Source organism: Pituophis catenifer, unplaced genomic scaffold (assembly GCF_029215685.1).
Source record: "Pituophis catenifer annectens isolate HBS135680 unplaced genomic scaffold, rPitCat1.0.hap2 SCAF_1, whole genome shotgun sequence".
Classification (NCBI taxonomy): Eukaryota; Metazoa; Chordata; class Lepidosauria; order Squamata; family Colubridae; genus Pituophis; species Pituophis catenifer.
Genome location: NW_027256881.1, coordinates 101,103,943 through 101,126,838, shown reverse-complemented (window position 1 = coordinate 101,126,838; position 22,896 = coordinate 101,103,943). Strand labels below are relative to the sequence as shown.

The 22,896-nt window shown below is 36.2% G+C and overlaps 1 protein-coding gene across 1 annotated transcript in view; it reads left to right on the top strand.

Annotated features, from left to right (window-relative positions):
• The first annotated feature begins 3,681 nt into the window (after positions 1-3,681).
• Positions 3,682-22,896, top strand: part of LOC139323889 (coiled-coil domain-containing protein 162-like) — a 42,720-nt gene continuing 23,505 nt past the window's right edge. The window contains exons 1-15 of the mRNA XM_070953439.1: positions 3,682-3,813; positions 4,425-4,546; positions 5,515-5,743; positions 6,262-6,464; positions 8,008-8,166; positions 10,325-10,415; positions 12,269-12,409; positions 14,027-14,163; positions 15,807-15,918; positions 16,694-16,743; positions 17,706-17,882; positions 18,056-18,173; positions 20,487-20,652; positions 21,277-21,415; positions 22,452-22,605. Coding sequence (XP_070809540.1) covers positions 3,697-3,813; positions 4,425-4,546; positions 5,515-5,743; positions 6,262-6,464; positions 8,008-8,166; positions 10,325-10,415; positions 12,269-12,409; positions 14,027-14,163; positions 15,807-15,918; positions 16,694-16,743; positions 17,706-17,882; positions 18,056-18,173; positions 20,487-20,652; positions 21,277-21,415; positions 22,452-22,605 — 2,115 coding nt within the window. The 5' untranslated portion in view covers positions 3,682-3,696. The remainder of the gene's footprint in view (positions 3,814-4,424; positions 4,547-5,514; positions 5,744-6,261; positions 6,465-8,007; positions 8,167-10,324; positions 10,416-12,268; positions 12,410-14,026; positions 14,164-15,806; positions 15,919-16,693; positions 16,744-17,705; positions 17,883-18,055; positions 18,174-20,486; positions 20,653-21,276; positions 21,416-22,451; positions 22,606-22,896) is intronic.

The following is a 22,896-nucleotide window of genomic DNA, read 5'->3' as shown; positions in this document are numbered from 1 at the left end:
GTGCATGAAGGAAGAAAAATATACCTTCCAGTTCTCTGAATATTAGTCATGCAAGTCTAAGTTTATTTGAGGAAGGTTTACTAATGGGCTTAATTCTGTAAACTTAAGTATTCTAATCAGCCAAGTATCAAATACAGGTAGTTCTTAATTTACTACCACAATTGGGACTAGAACATCTGTTGCTACGTGATGCGGTCCTTAAGGGAGTTGCAGTTCATTTTATCTCTTTTTTTGCCATGGTTGTTAAGCAAATTACTGCGATCATTAAGTGAATCACATGGTCACTAAGTGAATCCTGCTTCCCCCAGTGATGTTTCTTGTTGGAAACCCCTTGTGACTGTTGTAAATGGTGATCATGTGATCCTAGGATGTTGCAAGTGTTGTAAATACATGTCAGTTGCCAAGCACCCGAATTTTGATCACATGAGCATAGAGATACTGCAACAGTTGTCATTGTGAGAACCGGTCATAAGACATGCTGTTGTTGTTACTTTGAATGGTCATTAAACAAATGGTCGTAAGACAAGGACTGTATGCTAAAACTAAGTTCACACATCCCACTAATCTGTAATCATGATTTGTTGAACAAGATTTAGTGGCTTGGTTCATACATGGTGCTAAGTCATAAATCTTGGTTTACAAACCAAGCTAGCATTAAGCTCAGTTCAAACAAACCACATCCTATGTGAGGGGGACTTCAGCTCTTGCTAGAAAGGCAGAGGAAAAAACTAATCAGCGCTTCAAAAGTATTTCAGTATGTATCTGAATGAATGGATATCAATTTATTCCTTCCAGCTACAACCTGGATGAATGGATAAGGAATAAGAGGTTCCTTAAATTTAAAGTGTGATGGATTATGGATCGGAAGAGGAGGTCCCAGTGGGAAAGAAATGGATAAAAACCTCTTAAATCCACAGCTATTTGATAATGGATTTATTGGTCAGCTATGATGTTTTCTTTTCAACATCTATGGCTCCACAGGTCCAAAGTGTGCAATTCATGGAGTTTGCTGAGGTGGAGAACCATGATGATTTTTACACTGTTGAAACGGCATATATTCATACGCAGGATCAGAGAGGGGCTTTTGTAATGTATGATGTGGCCCTCCAAGACCTGAAAGAGACAGAAAAGCATCTTTTGCTTGTGGCAAGCCAGTACATTGAGGTGGGAAAAGGTAAGGCCTTTATACAAACTTGGCCCTGAAATATCTCTGATATTACCAATGGTTGAGGGATAGAAACTCTCACAAAAAGCAGCCATGCCCAAAACAGAAATTACTTAGTAACCTAATAATAGAACCAAAGATAGTTGTTTCGAAGTAATTGTTGAAGAAGTAGCTCCAGAAGCACTAATTGTTTGAAACTTTAACCTTACTGGTTATTCGGGGTCACCATTTATTTGTAATGCATCTGTAATTATAGTAAGCGTCCCTATATTGATAATTTTCAGTTCAGTTCTGTGAAGCAGGAAAATCTTGATAACAGGGAGGAAATTCACTGCTTATGTTTTATTTGGGCATCATTAACTGCAAGTGCTTGTGACTGCTTGAATGTGTTTTTGCTGGGTTGAAGTCTTTTGTGTTATCCTTTTCTTTCTGAGGCCAGAAAGCAGGGCCTGATTCCTCTAGCAGCAGCTACTCGAGGCGGGCACAAACATCAGTGGATCGATCGGCAGTCTTGCTTGACCTTTGGACTTGTGAAGCAGATTTCTTAAAAAATAAGTGGCAGGTATACATATTCACGCTTCATTGGTCTTCTAAGAAATCAAGGACAAAAAAAAAAAAAAACCTGTAGAAAGTAAGAAAGATGACCTTGACAGCGATATGCAAGATCGGTGGCCAGGGTGGAGATGAGAGAGAAACACATTTTAAGGTTATAAACAGACAGATAATATTTGGAAGTGGCTTAGACAGATACCTCCCTAATTAACTGAACGATGAGACGGAGGAGGAGGTACAGCATAATCAGATTTGGGAGATACTGGTATCATAGCCGATCTCAATTTAGCCTTGCTGTGAATTCCTTGATTTCTTAGTTTAGTCTTCCTGGTGGGAGCCTGACAGATCCGCTGTGGGCAACTGATTTTGCACTGGACTGGATCAGTGGTGGGATTCAGCCAGTTCGCACCACTTCGGGAGAACCGGTTGTTAACTTTCTGAGCGGTTTGGTGAACTGGTTGTTGGAAGAAATCATTAGGGCAGAGAACCGGTTGTTAAATTATTTGAATCCCGCCACTGGACTGGACACATCATTCATATTTCCAAATGGGTTTATTTACTAAATTGATTCATAGGGCTGCCCGTCTCAATTACATTTTTATTTATTTATTTTATTTCATCAAGCATATATTTTATGACAGATACAAGTGTAAACATAATTATAAATACATGAAAAGGATACGAATAAAAGAAAACATTAGGACAGGGACGGTAGGCACGCTGGTGCGCTTATGCACGCCAGCTATATACATGACTCTGGGCAGCTCCCAACATTAAATCTCATGTTCTGTTTACATCTAGGAACGGAGGCCCTTATTTCAGATTTTTAATGTTTAACCTGATGAGGTGCATTCGTGTGTCTTTTTTATGTTTAACCTGATGAGTTGCATTCATGTGTCACTTCAACCATAACATACAAGAAAGAAAAGGGAGGGAATAGTGGATATTTTCCTTCTCCCCTAAATTACAAAATTATACAGTATTTATGTAGTCTCATCCCCACTCGGTCTAGCCTACCAAATGTTGCTGCCTGAAGTAAAGTCCTCGACTTATGATCACAATTGAGCCCCAACTTTCTGTTTCTGAGACATTTGTTAAGAGAGTTTTGCTCCCATTTTATGACCTTTCTTATCCCAGTTGTTAAGTGAATCACTGCAGTTGTTAAGTTAGTAACACTGTTGATAAGTGAATCTGGTTACCCCATTGACTTTGCTTGTTGGAAGGTCATAAATGGGAATTCCCTGACCTTGGGACACTGCAACAGTCATAAATATGAGTCAGTTGCCAAGCATCTGAATTTTGATCCTGTGATCATGGGGATGCTACAATGGCCATAAGTGTGAAAAATGGTCATAAATCACTTTTTCAGTATTGCTGTAACTTTGAATGGTCACTAAATGAATTGTTGTAAATCGAGGACTACCTCCATAGCTGACCACCAAAAGCACATTCTTGATACAGAAGATGCCTGGGATTTATTTTTTGCTTGTCCCTGGTGAAATTATAACCTCTTCCTGCTATTGTGAGCAACAGTCTGGCTTACAGGGTACAAGGGAGTCTGGATGGCATAAAACAAGGCCTTTATTTATTTCCTTAGCACCTGCACTTTGCCTCACTCCACCAATATTTCTGATTTAACCTGGATTATTGTTCTGAACATATTTATTTTAATTTTTGAAAAACTGGTGTGAAACAGCAAGACACTAGATATAGGCGGAGCAGAGAATCTCATTGAGAAATTTACATGTGGCACACACAGAAGTATTTGTTTTCAACTGAAAGATTTACGTTATTGAAAGCAAAATGAATGAAAGCAAAAACAAATGAAAACAAAATGAAGGAAAAATAAACATTTCTTGCTTATTGTTTTGGCTATGCTTGAAATATATTTTCAGCTTCTCGATAGTTACTTTGAAGTATACCAACATGCTTTAGATTCAGAAGAAAGATTTACATTGGCCCAAGTAATAACTAACATCATGTACAGACGTCCTCGATTTGATTTCCACCTTGGGTATTTTATGAACACTTACAGAGATGAATGCACTTGTCTAAAGCTTCACCTCTGCTTGGTGAGAGATATTATGAACCGACAGGTAAGTTGACACTCTATGCAGTAGAACTTTGCAGTAGAGTAGTCAGGATAACTTGGATCTATTTTTATTTATTTTTTATTGGGTTTTAATAATTAAACAATTCTTATTCAACTCTTGTGCATGACTATGACCATTTACATATCATCACACTAATATTCTCCTATACTCTATATAATTTTACAAAATCTACTATCTGTTATTTCCCTTTTTTCTATCTTCAATCCAATTATACCATATCTTCCATATTACGTAAAAGTCAGAATCCTCAACTTTGGATCTAATTCTTTATCTTTTCCATTAAATGCATGACATTCAATTTTTAGTATTTGAGCTAGTGATGTGCGGGGCTGGCTGATTGCCAGTATTCAATTACAGATGTAAATATCTGTTTACTGTTTATGTGGTGTTTCTGCAAAGCATTGAAAAATGGGGATAGGGACAAGAAACAGATGGAAGCTGGTGAATCTAGCAAATTCAGTTTATGTGTCACTTTAATTGCTTATATCAGGCTTCCTCTACCACTGAAGTCATGATATAACTTTTTTTAAAAATCAGAAATTGCTATATTTTATGTAACAAGATTTTTTTTTATTTTGATTTTTTCCCCCCAGATAGAGAATCAGCGTAAATATAATTATAAAATTTGGCGTGGTGGTCCTAAAGGTTGTATCTCTGAATTTGGTTTTCCCCCACATATAGTTACAAAACAGTTAATTGCTCTCAGTAACAGCCCGTGAGTATCATTTATCTCTCTAATATGGCACATAGGTTTATAATGGAGCTCATGTTTGCTATTGTTGTTTAATAAGAAAGTCATACAAGCAAATTCCATTGTTTATTCCCCATTGTTATAAACAATCCCCATTGTTTATTATGCTGTTCTTCCAACTGCAAATGGTCATTTCTCAGACCTAGTAATAATAAGGCATTAATTCTGTGTTAATTAATTCAGCATGCATATATGTACATGGGGTCAATTCTAAATTAATAATAGACATGCAAACAATTAGGATTTATAATATTTTATTATCCCCTAAAATATTTCTTTAAAAATTGTAATATTGTATTATTTTAAAAAATCAGGATCGTGTCACTGTACTTGGACTCAAGAGCATTTTATAAGACTGTTTCAACATGGAAGGCTCCCTAAACCTTAAAAGTCAGAACTACAAGCAAAACAGAATCTGTGACTTTTTTAGTTGTGTTATCTGCTGTGTGGCGAAATTGACAATGTCTATTCCTCCCTTTCGTTTTGTAATAATGTATTACTCTTTATTTACTCAGTTCTATTCTTCTGTTTTCTCATAGGATAGACTTAAGGAAGTCATCTTTTCAACTGTGTATTTACAATATCAGTAAATATTTAAATGTATTTTAAAAAATAATTATGTTAAACTATCATCATTCTGGTATATATGGATATATATAGTGCACTGAACTAAAAGACTGCAGCTAAGTTTATATATGGATAAATAAGAACATAAATTGAGTCATACATTCAATTAAGAGAATGCTTGTTTTCTAATCCAGTTCATCACTGAATTTTCTCATTCCTTTGGGGAATGAATAATCATTATTTTACATTACTTGTCATTTATGGTTATGTTTTTATTAGTTTTTTTGGTAGGATAGTTTTTATTAGTTCATTTTCAAATAATCCTATTCTCTCATAATACATTTAATTCTTTTTTTCTTTTAAAGTACAGCTCTGAAGAACATGTATTTATTGGAATTTCATTCCTCCCTTGGCCTAGTATCTTTAATTCCTAAAGCTCTAGATCATATCCTTCAAGAGTTTCAGCAAATCTGTAGGCCAAACACAGCCAGTGAGGCCATTCGTTTGGAGGAACAAATACTTCAACTTTCTTTGGATGGATGGATGACCATGGAAAATCCAGAATCTTTTTATGGCGTTCAAATTCAGAGAGATGTATGTTTGTGTTCTACATACAAGGATTTGGGTGGGTTTTTGCTGCTAAAATGTCCTAATCTCATTAAGTAGACATATAGGATTGGATTAATAGAGACAATTCAGAATTTTTATAGACCTGTTACAGATTCTATGTAAGTAAATTACTAATAAGGAAGGACTGGTATATTGATACAAAATTGTTTGAATTTAACTTCAGTGTTTCACTGATACAATGGAGTAAAGCCATTTTTCTTTGTGAGCTGGGCACAAGGTACTATTTGTGCTTTAAGAGAAACTATTTGCTGTTTATGTTTAAAAGTAAAAAAGAACATCTCCTCCCATAGTCATACTTGCCTTTTGTTCAGTCATCTGAAGGTTCTTGTTCCATTTTCTCCTTCTTCTCCTATCTTTCAATTAAATATTTCCATGGTACAGAATAATATCTTGAACAATAATGTATTAATCGTAATATCAGTACAACAATCAATTGACGTTATTTGAATTAAACATCTCTAAATACTATTCTTTCTTGGTAGATATTTGCAGATGTTCTGGTTGAGGATCCTCTTATTATAAGAGAAATTGTTACATTAGCCTTGAAATCGGTCTCAGAAGAAGAACAGAGATCGAGCAAAGAAAAGCAAAATATTACTCTGAATGTCTTTTCAAGACTCCTTGAACTTCTAACCCTCCGTCATCGGTTGATTGAGGCAGCGGTAGAAGGAGCACAGCTGGGCAGGTTAGCAAGGGGACACAGAGGAAACCATTATAGAAAGTTGTACTGAAATTCAGCAATACTTATTTTATTTAATCTAAATCTTTTCTATAGTATTGTTTTAATCTTTAAAAATATAATGGCAAAATCCATTTTCAATGTAATATTTATTTTCTTGCTGATGTAATTCCCCCACTTTCTTCAATTCTCCCAAATCACAATTGACATCATCATATTGACTACTAACTTCTTAATTGAAATCACTATTTCTCTTTTTTTTTCTAAATATTTTTATTATACATTTTCCTTTATTATACATCACATTTCCACTTTTGCAACACCAGTACACTGGATATATCAAGTCCTTTTTAAGTACAAATAGTATTATACACCCTGAGTATAATACTAGTATAACCATTATTCTCGTAGTCATACAATATAGCAGGGGTCCCCAAACTTAGCAGCTTTAAGTCTTGTGGACTTCAACTCCCAGAATGCTGGCTGGAGAATTCTGGGAGTTGAAGTCCACAAGTCTTAAAGCTGCCAAGTTTGAAGACCTCTGCAATATAGTCTCTTTTAAATACATAATGTTGTACGTCATAGTTATAAAAATCATTATTTTCATAGTTGTACCATAACACTCTATACCTTTATCATGCTATATGTTTTAATCTATAATCCCGTACAATACGATAGTACTGTTACTTACGATATCTATTCTTATATATATATCTATATAACTGTATCTATTTCTATTTTGTTGATCTTCTTTCGTTATTAAGTTACTAATCTCTGCACCTGTTATCTAACCATTTGTACAATAAGTCCCATGTTGAGTAATACTCAGATTCTCCTTTATCTTTAAATTCCATTGTTAACCTGTCCAATTCAGTGAAATCACTATTTCTCTTCTTCCATCCTGACCCAGTATAACTTCTGACCCCATGATCTATAGTTGGCCCTTTCAGTATACTCAACTGAAAAGCCATTATTTTTAAGGGAAGCTGCAGATAACTTGGCCTGAGCTGTAAGGTAGATAGTTGATAATTGCAGTTGAATGCTTTTGATCAATACTGTTTAAATATGTTTGGCAAATCAAATTATACTGGTTTTGTTTGCTTTGGCATGTTCATTAGTTAAAAAATATTACAAATATAATACACCAAAACCTTCTATTTATCTTTTCCTAACAACCCAAACTACAACTTGGCTTAGCAGGGAACAACCATCAACCAATAAGCTAGCACTCTGGCTTATTCCATGCCAATCTAGCCATGCAAAGAATCCAATAGATATAAGCCAGAATCCCTGATGCAGGAATCACAGTAATCAAATCATAGACAAAATTACACATGGTTTATTAGTATTCATTTGTGGGAGATGCCAGCAAAAATGATCTGAGCAGTGGACAAAGTGAAATTATGGATTGAAATATTATAAAACTATATTTATTTTCTCTGGGTATGAAACTCAAAAAAACATATGACAGGCAATGAATGTGTGTGTTTTGTGTGAGCAGAGTGACCGCTATAAGTAGTTCAAATATGTACATTCTTTTTTTTCTTAGACTGTATAAAGAATTTGCAGAAGAAATGGGCTTTAATGAGTTTCATTTGTACTTACGGCCTGTGTACTTTGAATGTGCAACTCACAAAGAGAAGGCTGACCAGTTCTCACCAATATTCATCACTTCACTTTTAGAAGATCACGACATTAATGTGGACAGGTAAGTCAGAGGTTTACAGATGTTTTCAGCAGATATAAACATGCATAAATTTCAATTTTCAATTTCAATTTAATTCAATTTATATGCTGCCCCTCTCCGAAGACTCAGGGCGGCTCACAATACATTTAAAATCCTAATAAAAAACATTTAAATCACCAACAAACTTAATAGTATTTGTCTCCATTCTGAAGATACACTTAGCAGTTTGATATAGAACAGCTACTGCTTTTAAAAAATATTTTGATAGAGTTTTGCAATACAACAAATGTATAAAAAATGAAAGAAAAATAAGAAAAAGGAAAACATTAAGAATTAGAAAAAAGAAAAGCGAGAAAAAGAATGTTTACTTCTGCCCTTCTTTCTTAGAATAATTGCCATCTTAGTCTTCCCACTCCCTCTTTAAACCTTTCTAATCCTCGTAGAACAGCTACTTCTTGCCACATACATTTCTCTTGAGTAGAATCCAGCAGCAGACTAATAGCCTGTTATTATCATTCAGCTGTCTGCAATTACTGTAAGTTCAAATCTCACCAGGCTCAAGGTTGACTCAGCCTTTCAGCCTTTCTAAGGTAGGTAAAATGAGGAGCCAGTTTGTGGGGGCAATAAGCTGACTTTGTATAAATATACAAAAGTATGAAGGCTATTGCTTAACGCATTGTAAGCCACCCTGAGTCTCTGGAGAAGGGCGGCATATAAATCAAATTAAAAAAAAAACAAAAACTTCCTTTCTTCTATGTAACTAAAAGGGTATATCGGTAGTCCTTGACTTACTACCACAATGGAGCCTAAGCAAGGCAGTTGTTAAGTGAATTTTGCCCCATTTTATGACCTTTCTTGTCACAGTTGTTAAGTGAATCACTGCAGTTGTTAACTGAACCATTCAGTCATTAAGCGAATCTGGCTTCCCCCATTGGATGTTGCTTGTTGGAAGTCAGCTGGGAAGGTTACAAATGATGATCACATGACCCTGGGACAGCACAGCTGTCATAAATACATGCCAGTTGCCAAGCACCTGGATACTGATCACGTGACTATGGGGATGCTGCAACGGTCATAAGTATGAACCCTGATCATAAGTCACTTTTCTTCAGTGCTGTTAAAACTTCAAATCATCACTAAATGAATGGTTGTAAGTCTAGTGTTACCTCTAGTTCTAATAAACTGTTGTATCATATAGATGTTTTTATATTGTTTTTAATTGTTTGTGAATTGCCCAGAATCATGAGACAAGTGGCTATATAAAATGAATGAATGAATGAATGAATGAATGAACCCTTACTGCCTTTGGCTGACCTAACGGCAGGGGTGGGTTCTACTTACCTTTACTACCGGACTGCGCGTGCGTGCTCACTTCGCTCATGCATGCGCTCTTCTGCGCATGTGCAGAAGCGTTTTGATGACATCGGGGTCGGTGGGCAGAGCCTCCCTCCGGTTTTACTACCGGTTCTATAGAACCGGTGCGACCCGGGGGCAACCCACCACTGCCTAAAGGTCATTATGGGCAGTTAGAGCAGAACTTGTAAAACTATATTCTGTAAAACTCTAAGATTCTATGAGAACTTGATGGGATTCTATGTAAGAGAAAGGGGGGAGAAAATTTCACTTGAAATATTTTCCACCAGCATCTCAGGCTGGGATTCTGGGATTTATTTATTACCAATAGGTGCTTCAGCCTAAACATTTTTGCAGCTCCATGAGTTAGAGAGCTGTTTGGAGCAAATCAGGGAGCCCCCTATCATCCTTTATCATCTTTTCCTCAGTTACATTAAATACTTACTAATTACTTAATTACATCACATATTTCAGAAATTGACATTAGCATTTAGAAATTTAGCTGAACTGGAAAAGAGAATACACACACACACATATATAATTTGATATTGATATAAAGAGATATGCACATCCCAAAAACGGAAGAAACAATCCACACTTTTCTTTTGAAAACTACAACTGAAATATTGGGTTGGGAATATTTGTAAGTATGATTAATTTTTAAACATTCTTCAAAAATACTGTTCAAATATATATGTTCTGCATAAACAAGGAAAGCTGAAATCACCTGTGATGAGAAGAAGGATAATCTTTCATGTAATTTCTAAATATGGGTTGGCATTTCATTTCTGAAAAATTTAGACAATGTTTGTTGTTTGTTTTGCAGATATATTCCTTCTAACTTAATGTTAGAAATCCAAGATATAGACAATCAAATTGGAAAATTTAGCTTTTGCACCAGGGAGAGCATTCTGCAGGTAACTGAAATATTTTTTTATTCCAGTCTCGAAGCTATTATATTACTTTATTTTACTCTTCCTGCCCCTTTCCTATTTGTTTCATTTTGTACTAAACCGGTAGTGTTTATGACTATACTTCTGACCAGAGTCATACAGATCCCATAAATAAAACATATTTTATAACTGCAGTTTGAAGATTTAGACCTCTTAGCATCTAGACTTTGAACAAATCTTGAAGCAAGAAATACAGTTCTAAACTATACCAAAAATCAACAATTTTGAAGCCTTTGGAAAAAAAATTAACTTCAGTGAATCCAACCCTAAAATGCTCTGTCCAAAACAGAAAAAAGGATATTTGTGTTCCAAGGAAAATTCAGTGTCAAATAATTTATGTGAGTGGAGTCAGGTATAACAGAGGTCTGGGGCAGGGATGAAATGTAAAATTTGTTACTACCAGTTCTGTGGGTGTGGCTTGGTAGTGGGAGGTAATGTGACTTGGTGGGCGTGGCCAACTTTTTTTTTTTTTAACTTTTCAAAGCATTTTTTCTAATGCTTTGAAAAGCCTCTGCCGATCAGGAAACTCAACTGGGATCGTCAGAAACTTTTCAAAGCATTTTTTTACCACCTCTTCGGCCAAGAGGTTGCAGAAAAAAACGCTTTGAAAAGCCTCTGACTATCCCAGCTGAGCTGCGTGATCATCAGAGGCATTTTTTCTTCGGAAGAGATTGTAGAAAAAATGCTTTTAAAAGTAAAAAAAAAAGCCTCTGATGATCCTGCGGCTCAGCTGGGCATGGGGGGAGGGGCACAGGGATTTTTGCTACCGGTTCTCCGAACCACCCGCCGCCATCGCTACCGGATCGGGTGATCCGGTCCGAACCGGGAGCATTTCACCTCTGGTCTGGGGTGGAAAAATTGATCAATGATCTTAATCAATCACATATCATTGCTAAAAAGATTATTGCTTCTGTATGTTCACCGGAGATCTTCTGATCAACATTATTACTTGTCTATGGTATTTGATTAAATTTGTTTTGTGCTAAACTATTGTCATAGAAGGTGACATGTAGTTAATTTTGGCTAATGTTGAAAATGCTATGCAGCGTCAGACATGGTGATAATAGAACAAAAGTCTATCTGGAAATGACAAGGTTATACATCATAGACTGGAAAGTCTGTCAATGCACAACATGTGTTTGCTTGTGTATAAACTGGGGGGGGGGGAATAATGACAAAATCTTAGGCATTGTTTACACATGCATCTTAAGAATGTTACACGCACATATAGTTATCTGGAGTGAAGCTGACTAAAGGATCTTCTGAATTAGATACTGTTGCTTCCAAACTTCATGCAAAATCAGTTCTGCTTCTTGAATACAAATACAGATAGCCCTGGACTTATGATTGCATTTGAGCCCAAAACTTATGTTGCTAAGCGAGACATTTGTTAAGTGAATTTTGCCCAATTTTACAATCTTTCTTGTCAGAGTTGTTAAGTGAATCACTGCAGTTGTTAAGTTAGTAACAGGTTTGTTAAGTGAATCTGGCTTCCCTATTGTCTTTGCTTGTCCGAGGGTCACAAAAGATATTCACATGACCCTGGAACACTGCAACTGTCATAAATATGAGTCAATTGCCAAGCATCTGAATTTTGATTACTTCATAGGGATGCCGCAATGGTCATAAGTGTGAGAATCAGTCATAATTCGTTTTTTTCAGTGCTGTTGTAACTTCAGTCACTAAATGAACTGTTGTAACTTGAGGATTACCTGTACAACTGAAACAAGTTTATAGCCTCATTGTCAAACCTAAAGGAAGTAGGTGTGCAATGTTACATTATAATGACCACTAATCTTTTTATCTTCATCCTTCAGCTGTTACTGAAGCCGTATGGACTGGAAAACTTGCAGATTGCTCTTGCTTGCCAAGTCACACATAAAAACCTGGTCCTTGTAGCTGTTCAGCAGGCTGCATTTTGTCCTTCAGTGCAGCCCACACTAACTGGAGACTTAAAGGTTGGCAACTTTTCCCCCTCTTTCTCCCTTACAAAGACCAAATTCCACCACCGCACTTTAAAAAAAACCCCATAAAAATCAAAAGCAAAAAAGTTACGAGGAACGAGTGAGTCTTTCTTTGCTATCTGCCTTCCATGCTGTTTGATCTTATATCTACATTCTGCTGGGAAAATGTTAGACACATAGCTACCCTCCTGGCCTTCTCTTGTTTCGGGTAGGAGATTATTGTCAAAGAAAAATAAAAAGTGAGGTTATGGGTACTGTTCTTTCCCTCTTCTAGGATTCAGGAAATCTTCTTTCTTTCAGTCATGCAATAGGACTTAGGTCTTAGACTTATATATAGTGCTCCACAAAGTTTTACAGCACCCTCTGAGTGGTTTATAAATGTCTGCATATTGCCCCCAACAATCTGGGTCTGCATTTTACCAACCTTGAAAGGATGGAAAGCTGAGTTGACCTTGAGCCCATTAGGATCAAACTCTTGGCTGTGAGTTAGCCTGCAAATAGTGTATTCTAACTACCATGTCTCCAGGGCAATGCAGTAACGTAAGCAGACATACAGTAATGTAAGAATCATAGGACAGGTGATTCTTTTATAGAGGCATACACTGCTAGAAATAATATACTGTCATTGTGAATAGTGGCCATTGATAGCCTATAAGGAAGTAACAGCATTTATTTATTTAACGGTATGTCATATTATGCAAGATTAGGGTATTATACAAGCTCTGCCACTTTTCTTAATTCCTGCAGCCGTCCTGTGAAAAAATTAGGACAACCCCCCTCCCCAGGATAATCTTCCAAGATCTGCCTTTAAGTTTATCCCATGTTGCTTGGTGAAAGTCAAACACTATAACCATTGCTCCATATTGGAATTTTCGGTGGGAAAAAAAGGATTGTGATTTGTAGGCAACAATTTGTCTTTTTCTTTCTCTTTCCTTCTTTGCTCATGTGGTTTATCCTTTTCAGAAAAATGCATAATATAAAAAAGAATAAAATGGAAATCAGTGCAGACTTGTTATTTAGCATGTGCTAACAATTTGCCTCAGGAGATCATAATAAAATGTTCTGTTAAAATTAAATTTTAAGCAATTGTTGTTTCCAATTGCGCCTGTTTTTTTCCAGAAACAAATGAACTTAAAAAAATCTCTAGTTTTCTTCCTAGACAGCTATTTTCTGAGTAAAAAGCAAAGGGTGTTTAATATGTGCACTTCCTTCAGGAACGTTATTCAGCTCCACACCTATACAGCCTTCTGGCTATTTAATGCTTCCTTGTTCTTTTTTTCTTTTTTGTATTTGTTTTTCTTTCGGGAGTATTAGAAGAAGCCAAACTAAAGAACTTGAAACCACAGAGTCAAAATGTTCTTCAACAGGGCCCGTATGATGGCATCAAGCATCCAAGAGCATGTGCTGAATTCCAGGACACTTACAAGGGCCTCTGTTTACACTGACCTTTCTCTCCCCTTTATAAAAATATTCAGCGTAACAATATGAGCCATCTTCCATTTAAATTTCTCAGAATGCCCTCAGAGGTGGTTGTCTTCCACAACAACAACTTGTCTGATGGTATCAGCGTGGCTTCCCTGAGTAAGAGACCTCATTGCTCTCCTCTTTCAGGAAGGACACCTGAGTGTGAAAGGTCAGAGCAACAGCTCACCAAATGGAAGAAGTTCTACAGTTGGGAGTGAAGCAGAGGATGTCTTGATGTCTCATTCCATTAGGCGATTTGCAGCTGGAGGTTGCAATTCAAAGAGGTAGCTTAATATGACATACATCCTTTGTGGTGCCAACATGCTGAATGAGGACTGGAGTGAACAGGTCCACCCCAACCAGCCACAGAAAACCATTGGATGACTTTGGAACCATAATTCTCTATCAGTTGTAGGAAGTTAGCACCCCGCTCTCCTAGAAAAATGAAATATTTTAGGAAATATTAAAAGGCAGAATATTTCTCCTAAAAGAAAAATAGAAATCTTAAAACAGAAACTCAGCCCCAGCTCCCTGCCCCCAGCAGATACTTTGGTTATTTGCAAGACAAAAGGCTGGGCCAGGTTATCTACAGCACAAAAGACAAACCCATTAAGCCGTAATAGGAATTGCCCAAAGCCCCTTCATTACATCATCACCCAGCAAGATTCAACCAGGCCTGGGACACAGACAGCCTACAAAGTTAGCTAAGATCCCCACCCCCTGGGAGTCTGACAGCCAATGGGATACCTTTCTTGTACAGGAACAGGAAACTCTAAGGCAGGGTCCAAGAGAGTGTATAAATATATCCCACTCTCCACTCCATGTGCTCTTTTTTTGCCCAGGACCCAAAAACCCCATGTGGTCCTGCCCACCATTAAACCATCTTTCCAAGCAGTCTCCATGTTTCCAGTGCCTTTCTTCTCACTTGGAACTGAATCCAGATAGGCAGTTCTTCTAATACAGCGTAACCTATTTCATGGGATGGCTATAGAATAAAATGAAGGGAAATCCCTTCTTGATGGAAAAAGAGACTTTGAATCTAAACAATAAATAATAATTTTAAAAAGATCAGAGCATTTGGGTATTTAGGCTAGGGCTAGGTAGAGCAAAGGTTTAGTTTAGTTTAGTTTAGTTTAGTTTAGTTTAGTTTAGTTTAGTTTAGTTTAGTTTAGTTTAGTTTAGTTTAGTTTAGTTTAGTTTAGTTTAGTTTAGTTTATTTGATTTGTATACCGCCCTACTCCCGAAGGACTCAGGGCGGTGAACAGCCAAGCAATAAAATACATAAATACACAAAATTTAAAAACCAGATAAAATCAAATTAAATCATTTTGGCCCGGACAGATTAAAACACCCCAATAATTTAAAAACAGATTAAAATTTACATATTAAAAGAGCGAGGAGATTAGGCCAAGCCCGCTTGATGGAATAAAAAGGTCTTCACAGCGCGGCGGAAGGTGCGCAGATCCGGGATCCTCCGTATCTCTGGGGGGAGCTCATTCCAGACGGTAGGTGCAGAAAATGGAAAACTTTCCAAGTTTGACATATTAATTAAACATATTTTAATAATTTAATTCATCCTGTTAATATAATGCATGGTTTTAGATTTTTCATAAAAGCAAGAAACCCCCTGAAAAGCAACAACATTATGTGTAAAGAAAGTTTAATGAAAGTTTAATAATTAATAAAATGTTACTTATGAGTCAGTAGTGGGTTTCAAATCCCGGTGCTACTGGTTCGCTATCAGTAGTGTGCGGTGCTTCTGCGCATGCTGGGCATGATGATGTCTGGGCAGGTGGGCGGAGCCTTTCAACACCATCGCTACCGGTTTTCCCGAACCAGGGTGAACCAGGAGCAACCACCATTGTTATGAATACAGTTTGCATTCCAGTAATATTTCTTAGTAACGTTATTTTCCTTCATTCTCCAGACCTACCGAGGCTTTTGTTTCGATTCAGCTGGAGAAACAGGGTCCACGTGACCTGATGCTGAATACATTCATTCAGAAGAAACATATCTTGGGAAGTCGAATACAAAATCCAGTAAGTGTATGTGGAATTATTTAAGAATTAACCAATGTTTGATTATAATTTTTAAAGGATTATTCATCAACTTTACTATAATAGCTTTGGCTTTAAGTTTTTGGATATTTTTTGTCCTTACAGATAGTCCTCAACTTAAAACCACAATTGAGGCCAGAATTTCCATTGTTAAACAAGGCACTTAAATGAATTGTCTCGATTTTATGACCATGTTTTTCTTTTGCTATTTGAGGGAACTGTTATACAAAAATATTTCTGAGAACAGGGATGAGGATCAAATCCTATTTATATTTTAAAATCTATATATTTATGCAATTTATTTGTATATTTATTGTTATATTTCCAGAAGTTGGGACATTAGATTGGGTAAATAGTCAACACACTGAAATAATTCTGAATGTATCAGGTTGGGATTGGAATCAGAGAAGTGTTAAGAGGATTCCTGAATCTTTCCATTACAATCACTTACTTTCCTTTAAAATATCCTTTTAAAGGTCCAAGACAATATAAAAAATCTTGAATGGGCTGAACAAAAAAAAAATCAGAATTCAGGGCCACTATTGTGTTACTTTATATAACGCCTAAAGAACCTGTAGTAAAAATATTTTTAAAATATTTAACTTTTTTAAAAAAATAGTTGTGCAAACAAGGGTGCCTTTCCACTCCTATATGTTAGCTCTTGAATTCAAGGTATTCTATTTACACCTTTTCATATATAATTATTACAACTGTGTACAATTTAGGTGACAAACAAGCGGCATTAATTTTCTTCTAGGATGAAGCTGAAAAAGTCAAAAGAGAAGTTATTGCTGAATATTGCCACAGGCAAGTACAAGAAATGTATGCAGTATCTCTCCATAAGAGTCATACGTGGTATGTTTACTTTTCCCCACAGTCCATGTTATGGTAGGAAATGGTGCAATGTTGACTTTTATTCAGCACAGGCTATAGAGGAACTAGAGAGAGTAAATATAATCCTAAAATGAAACAGATTGAAATATCTGATACATAGCATTCTGTTAATAGTTAAAGCAGGAAACAATCAAAAACCCAATTAATCCTTTATATAACCTTTCAATGTGTATTATATGAACTGGATATTTACAGCATTTATATAAATAAATCATTCATCAACCTTAGTGTTATATATAAGGCAGAAGAAACTGTCTTGATATTCAAGCTATGAAGTCTGGATTGTGGCAGTGCTGGTTTTGTTATAAAGAGTCTCAGCAGGAGGTAGCTATTGCTACTGATATCATATATCATGCTGCTGAATCAGAGATAAAGAAACAGAACGGTTCCATGGAGTTCAGATTATAACTCAAACAACATGACTAGTATTCAGAGATTTCAGGAAGTGTAGTCCAGAATATCCGGTGGTGGGCATGTAATTTAGATCTGCATTGCACTCTTTCTGATATTATAGGTGTTGTGACTTGAATTTTTTTAAAAAAAATGGAGGGGGGGGAAATATGTCACAGGCTGGAATGTTGACTTAAAAATTTACAATAAAAAAAATATTTTCCAATGTAGAAGTCACATAATTACTTGATACCATCACAATGAAACAATAAGAAATATTAATGAATGCCTGCATTCTTCCACCATTACCCATTGCTAAGGCTGAAAAGTTATAATCCTGTGCATTATGATCTCACAGCAGCACTTATAAGTTTTTGAGACTTCTTCCTTTTGAAGTTGGTAATTTGAATATCAAGGCTCTGTTTTTTTTTAAAAAAATATTAGGCAGATCATTCTTCTGATATTAAGATTTGGATCCTGTTTAGGTTGACTCATCGTATGTCTCAGTACTCTCTTCGAAGTCAGATCGTTGCCTATTATAACAGTATAAAAACAATGCTGGATGACTTTCCCAGAGTGAAAGACAAATACTTTACCATAGGATTGCCACAAGAGAAAAAAGATGAAAAAGAATCCAAAGAAAAAGTTAAGAGTGATCCCAGGTTTGTAACTTGTTTGCAAGGTCCCCTACCAACTTGATTGGAGTGCCAAAAAGAATAGAACTAGCATTGTGAGGGAACAGTGGGGTTAAACCAATATCAATTAGTGGTTCTTGGGTGCTGTGTACCATTGAATTTATTTGTACAAGTAATTCAATTATTCTGTTAACAACCAGGTCATTCCAGCCACGACCTCGTTGCTTGCTGTCCAGTGATGGACAATCCTTCTTGAACCTGTGGTTCATCCCTCACCCTTCAGAAACCCTAGCTGCATTCAAAATGCTACCAGAGAAGGTCAGTGCTTTGACAATCTTGCAAAAAGTTCTTTATTGGCCAAACAGCCTAGATCTGAGATTGATCAAATAGTAGAGTGCAAATATGAATAGCACAGGGAAAAAAAATATTCTATTGGGAATCATAATTTTAAAAATGACTGAGATGTGAGGTATTTGATACTCTGCAAGATTTTCTCTCATCATCATCTCTCATAAACAATCAGAGATACTATGAAAGCAAATTATCCTCACTCAGAATTATGGACTTAGTCCAACCTAATAGATGCTCCATTTTGGGAAATTTTGGCCTATCCTTTGGCAGATAGCAGGTACAAATATTTTATCAGCTGCTGTGTGTGGATATGCATAATGGTATATGCATAATGGTTATCCTTTAAGAGCTGAATGCAACAAAATTTCATTTTAATGTATACTGATTAGTGTACATTTAACATGACCTATTCTATTCTATTCTATTCTATTCTATTCTATTCTATTCTATTCTATTCTATTCTATTCTATTCTATTCTATTCTATTCTATTCTATTCTATTCTATTCTTTGCTGGATGATATCTGGGATAGAAGGAACATACGTTAAGCATGCCTTTCTCCTGTACAGAGATCTAGCAGTGATACTCAAATTGCTACAGAAGCTAAATTGCACTGCTTCTTACCATACATAATAAATAACTGTAATGCAGTGAAGATCCTCCCAGTTTCCTAAGAGATTTGGTTAACCCAGTATGCTAATCCATAATTGTTTACACTATGATTTTTTAAAAAAAGACACAATTGGCTTTCTTATGCACTGGGATCATAATTAAAATGCTACCATTTTAAGGGTTCATCAATCCTGCTGAAGTGTATTATAATTTAGTGCATTAATATTTTGAGAGAAACCGAGGGTGGCAAAAAGACTGGGACCACATTGCTGATGTGGAAGGACAGGGATTTGGAAGACAGGTTTGAAGGTTTATTTTGTTTTTTAAATGTATAGGACTAAGGGCTTACCTTACAATTGTTGTAACTTTTGTATTTTCATCTTTAGCTCCTCATGATTTATGAAATAATATAGCAATCATGGTCAGAAGAAGGCTTTGGGATTACAAAAAAGGAGGTTCGGAGGACCTCATTTGTATCTGCGGCCACAGGTTGCCCATGTGTGATTTAGCAGAGTGCAAGAATTCACAAGATGAAAAAAACCGAGGAAATATAGTAGAAACTTTAAATAACCTTGGTTAACTCCTAAATATTGGATGTGCTACTGTTTCTAAGTAAAATACAAAGTTCATCCGCTAAATTTTAATTCACCCAGAAAAAAAAATACTCAGGCTTACTGTCTGGTAACTACTGTAATAGTAGTTGCCCCTGGGATAGAAGGAGAAGCGAGGCAGCCAAGGGAATGATCAGATAAAAGCAGCTTAGCCTTCAGTAGGAATGTGGGCCAGGCACTTGGCTCAGAAGAGAACCTCCCTAGTTTCTTGGGCTTAAGTTAAAAGGGATGTGGGGAGAGATATAATTTCAGACTGCAAGACGCTGTTAATGTAAGCTTACAATCAAGTAGAATTAGCTCATCTGGCTGTGGACCTCATCTACCTATCTACCAGTAGGCAACTCAAGCACAGCTTGTTGGCACTAAATATAGAAAGACAGTAGGACACTCAGTGAATCTGTTTGGAGAGGATTTATGAAAGGTAGCAATTACAGCAGTTTATGAACGATTGAATCGGTGTCACTTTGAACTGCTCAGTCAGTTTCTTTAAAGCATTTCTCTACCTGTTCTTGAATTGGATAGACAACCAAACGGCTTACGTATTTTTTTTAAAAATTTGATTTATATGCTGCCCTCCTCCGGAGACTCAGGGCGGTTTACAGTGCGTTAAGCAATAGCCTTCATACTTTTGTATATTTTATACAAAGTCAGCTTATTGCCCCCACAAACTGGGTCCTCATTTCACCTACCTTAGAAAGGATGGAAGGCTGAGTCAACCTTGAGCCTGGCAATTTAATAAAAGCGCGACAGGCTTACCATCCCAACAGACGTCCTTGTAATGATCAGTTATAAAACAGACTTAATTCAAATGGAGTATTGTTTGCCCTCATAACACATCAGCCAGGCAGTTCAAAAATGGCAAATCACCCAGATAAGTCATTACAGCAACTGTGATTTCTGCTGTCCCTCTGCAGAGGGAATGGAAGGACTCCTGGATGATCAGTGTAGATGAGGTCAAACCAGGTGGAGCTGGCTGCTACTTCCATTTTGTGATTGCTAACTGCTTGGTGATCTGTGTTTCTTTCTGAAATTCTGTCCTTTAACCCCCTTTCTCACAGGTTGGCTGTAGTGCCCTGCGGCACACATTGCAAATCGTGGCATCCTTCCACAACATTATTGCATACATTTTCAGTTTTGCTCAGCTAGGAAGTGCACCAGGCTGCTTGGATTACAGGTGTCCTTCTGAACATCTCACAGCAGACTGGGGAGGGACTGAGCAGATTGGTTAGTATCCATTGCTCAATATTGGGATATGATTTGTTCTGGTTGGGGACAGAGTATTGTTTATTGTTGTGAACGCTGGAAAAGGAGTTGATCTATTTTGCCACAGCTTGACGGCAGCTGTTCCATAATGGTAGACTGAACAAAGACCTGGGAGGTGGGGCAAGTAGAAATAATTTTCTCTTATTAGTAGAATGATCTGCCCCACAAGTTGCAGAAATGAAGCTACACTCTTCAATGTACTAATAGTTGCAGAACACCAAGGTTTCAGTCCACTAAACATTTCAAATGCAAAGCCATGTTTTCCAGAGGAGTGGCACTAAAGGGTGGAGGAAGCATAGACTGTATATCCCATTTTGGATGGGACAGTTATTATTTCAAGTGAGCTGTCAAGATTTTGCCTGACGATTAATACATTTCTCAGTAGACGAGAACTTTTGAATCCCTTGAACCAAATTGATAGGTTCTGAGAAAAGCACACCAGTCAGAATAAGTCAAACTAGCAACAACTTGGTTGTTTTTCATAGAAAACTGCAGTGTAGTAACTGGATAAAAGTATTTGATGTGATATTACAAAAAAAAAAAAAAGGCCAAAGGTACCAACACATGCTCTTCTTTTGATTTTAGGAATTGAACTTCTTGAAATACAGAAAAAAATAGACAGCCTTCCAAATTCCTCAGATCCAAAGAAAGTGTCTCATATGCTGACCATGCTCAAAGAAGTGAAGTTTCTTCAATTTGAAGCAGCAGTGAGATATTCAATGAGGTAATATATGAAAAATGATGAATAATTTCAATAATAATTGAAAATAATTCAAATGATGAATTTTAATTTTGTCTTAAAAACATTAGGGTTGTTTAAATTGTCACGGGCCAAATTATTTAATCAGATTTTATACTGTTTTTAAATTTTGTAATTTATGTGTTTTATCTGGCTGTTCACCGCCCTGAGTCCTGCGGGAGTAGGACGGTATATAAATCTAATAAAATAAACAAACAAATAAATAAATAAATAAAAAGAACATCAGAGGTATTTTCTTTTAAGATGTTTGCACACAGTGTGTGTGTGTGTGTGTGTATTTTAGGATTAGATATTTTTGAATAGTAAAATAAGAAACAAGGAATTAAATAATATTAAATAAGGAATTTTAAAAGATGTAAATAAAATCTATTCAAATGAATTTTTGTTTTGTTTGCTTCTAGAAGCTATAAAAAGTATTTTATTTCTACATTTTGTGGAAAGCTATAAATACAATATGAAATAAACAGCACTGATTGTTGTGGAACCTTTTTAGTTTATTAAACCTGTACACTATTTATAAAATGCATTTAAGATCACATATGAAGTGTAAGTCTGCGCGTCTCTTCAATGGTGAAGTGTGTAAGTTGTGAATGTTCATGGGAAACGTATTGTGTAAAAAAAGGACAGAAGAATAAGAAATTCCAAATTGGTTTCATTGAGGTCCAAGAGCATAATTATATTACCAGCTGAAATTAACATTCCTTCTCCATGGGAATAACAGGAAGTAGTATGTTTTTAATGAGAAAAGCCATTTTGACCACCTTCAGCATCCTGGTAAGTAGGTAGGGGTTCAGAGATAAAACAATGGGAAATGCTAGACCACTTTTCAGGCAGATGTTGTCACAGTAACTTAAAATGTATTGTACAATGTTTAAGCGGAATAAATTGGAAATTGGATTTGTCTTTTCAGTATTTATTTTAAAAATGTATATGGCCACCCATCTTAAGCAATTCTGGGTAACTCACAATAACAATAAGTATTTTTCCAACAACCCTTCAGGGAAGCATTTTTATCATCTGGAAATGTTTCTGCATATCAGAGTATTACTGACAACATTTACCATGCGTTGCCTCCCATGAGTAATGCAGTTTTTGGAAGTGCATTTGCGTCTCAACTCCAAATCCCACAGCTATTAGATCCACATGGCCAGAGAGTGAGTAAAATGGCTTTTTCAAGATATATTTCCTTTAACTTCTGAGACATCTTTCAGCAACATTTATCTCTCATCTATTCTCCAAAGAATTCTGTTCAGCATTTAACAATTAAAAACAGCTGAAGTGCTTTGCTTCTCATCTGTACCAAAGGTATATATAGAAGGTACAAATACGGATAGTGTGTGTGTTAAAATGAAAAAGTTCAAGCAAATGTCTACTGGAGAGGACTAGCGTAACTTTCTGACCTACTTTTTCACAGTCTGAAAGGTATTGTAATTAGCAATTTCTGG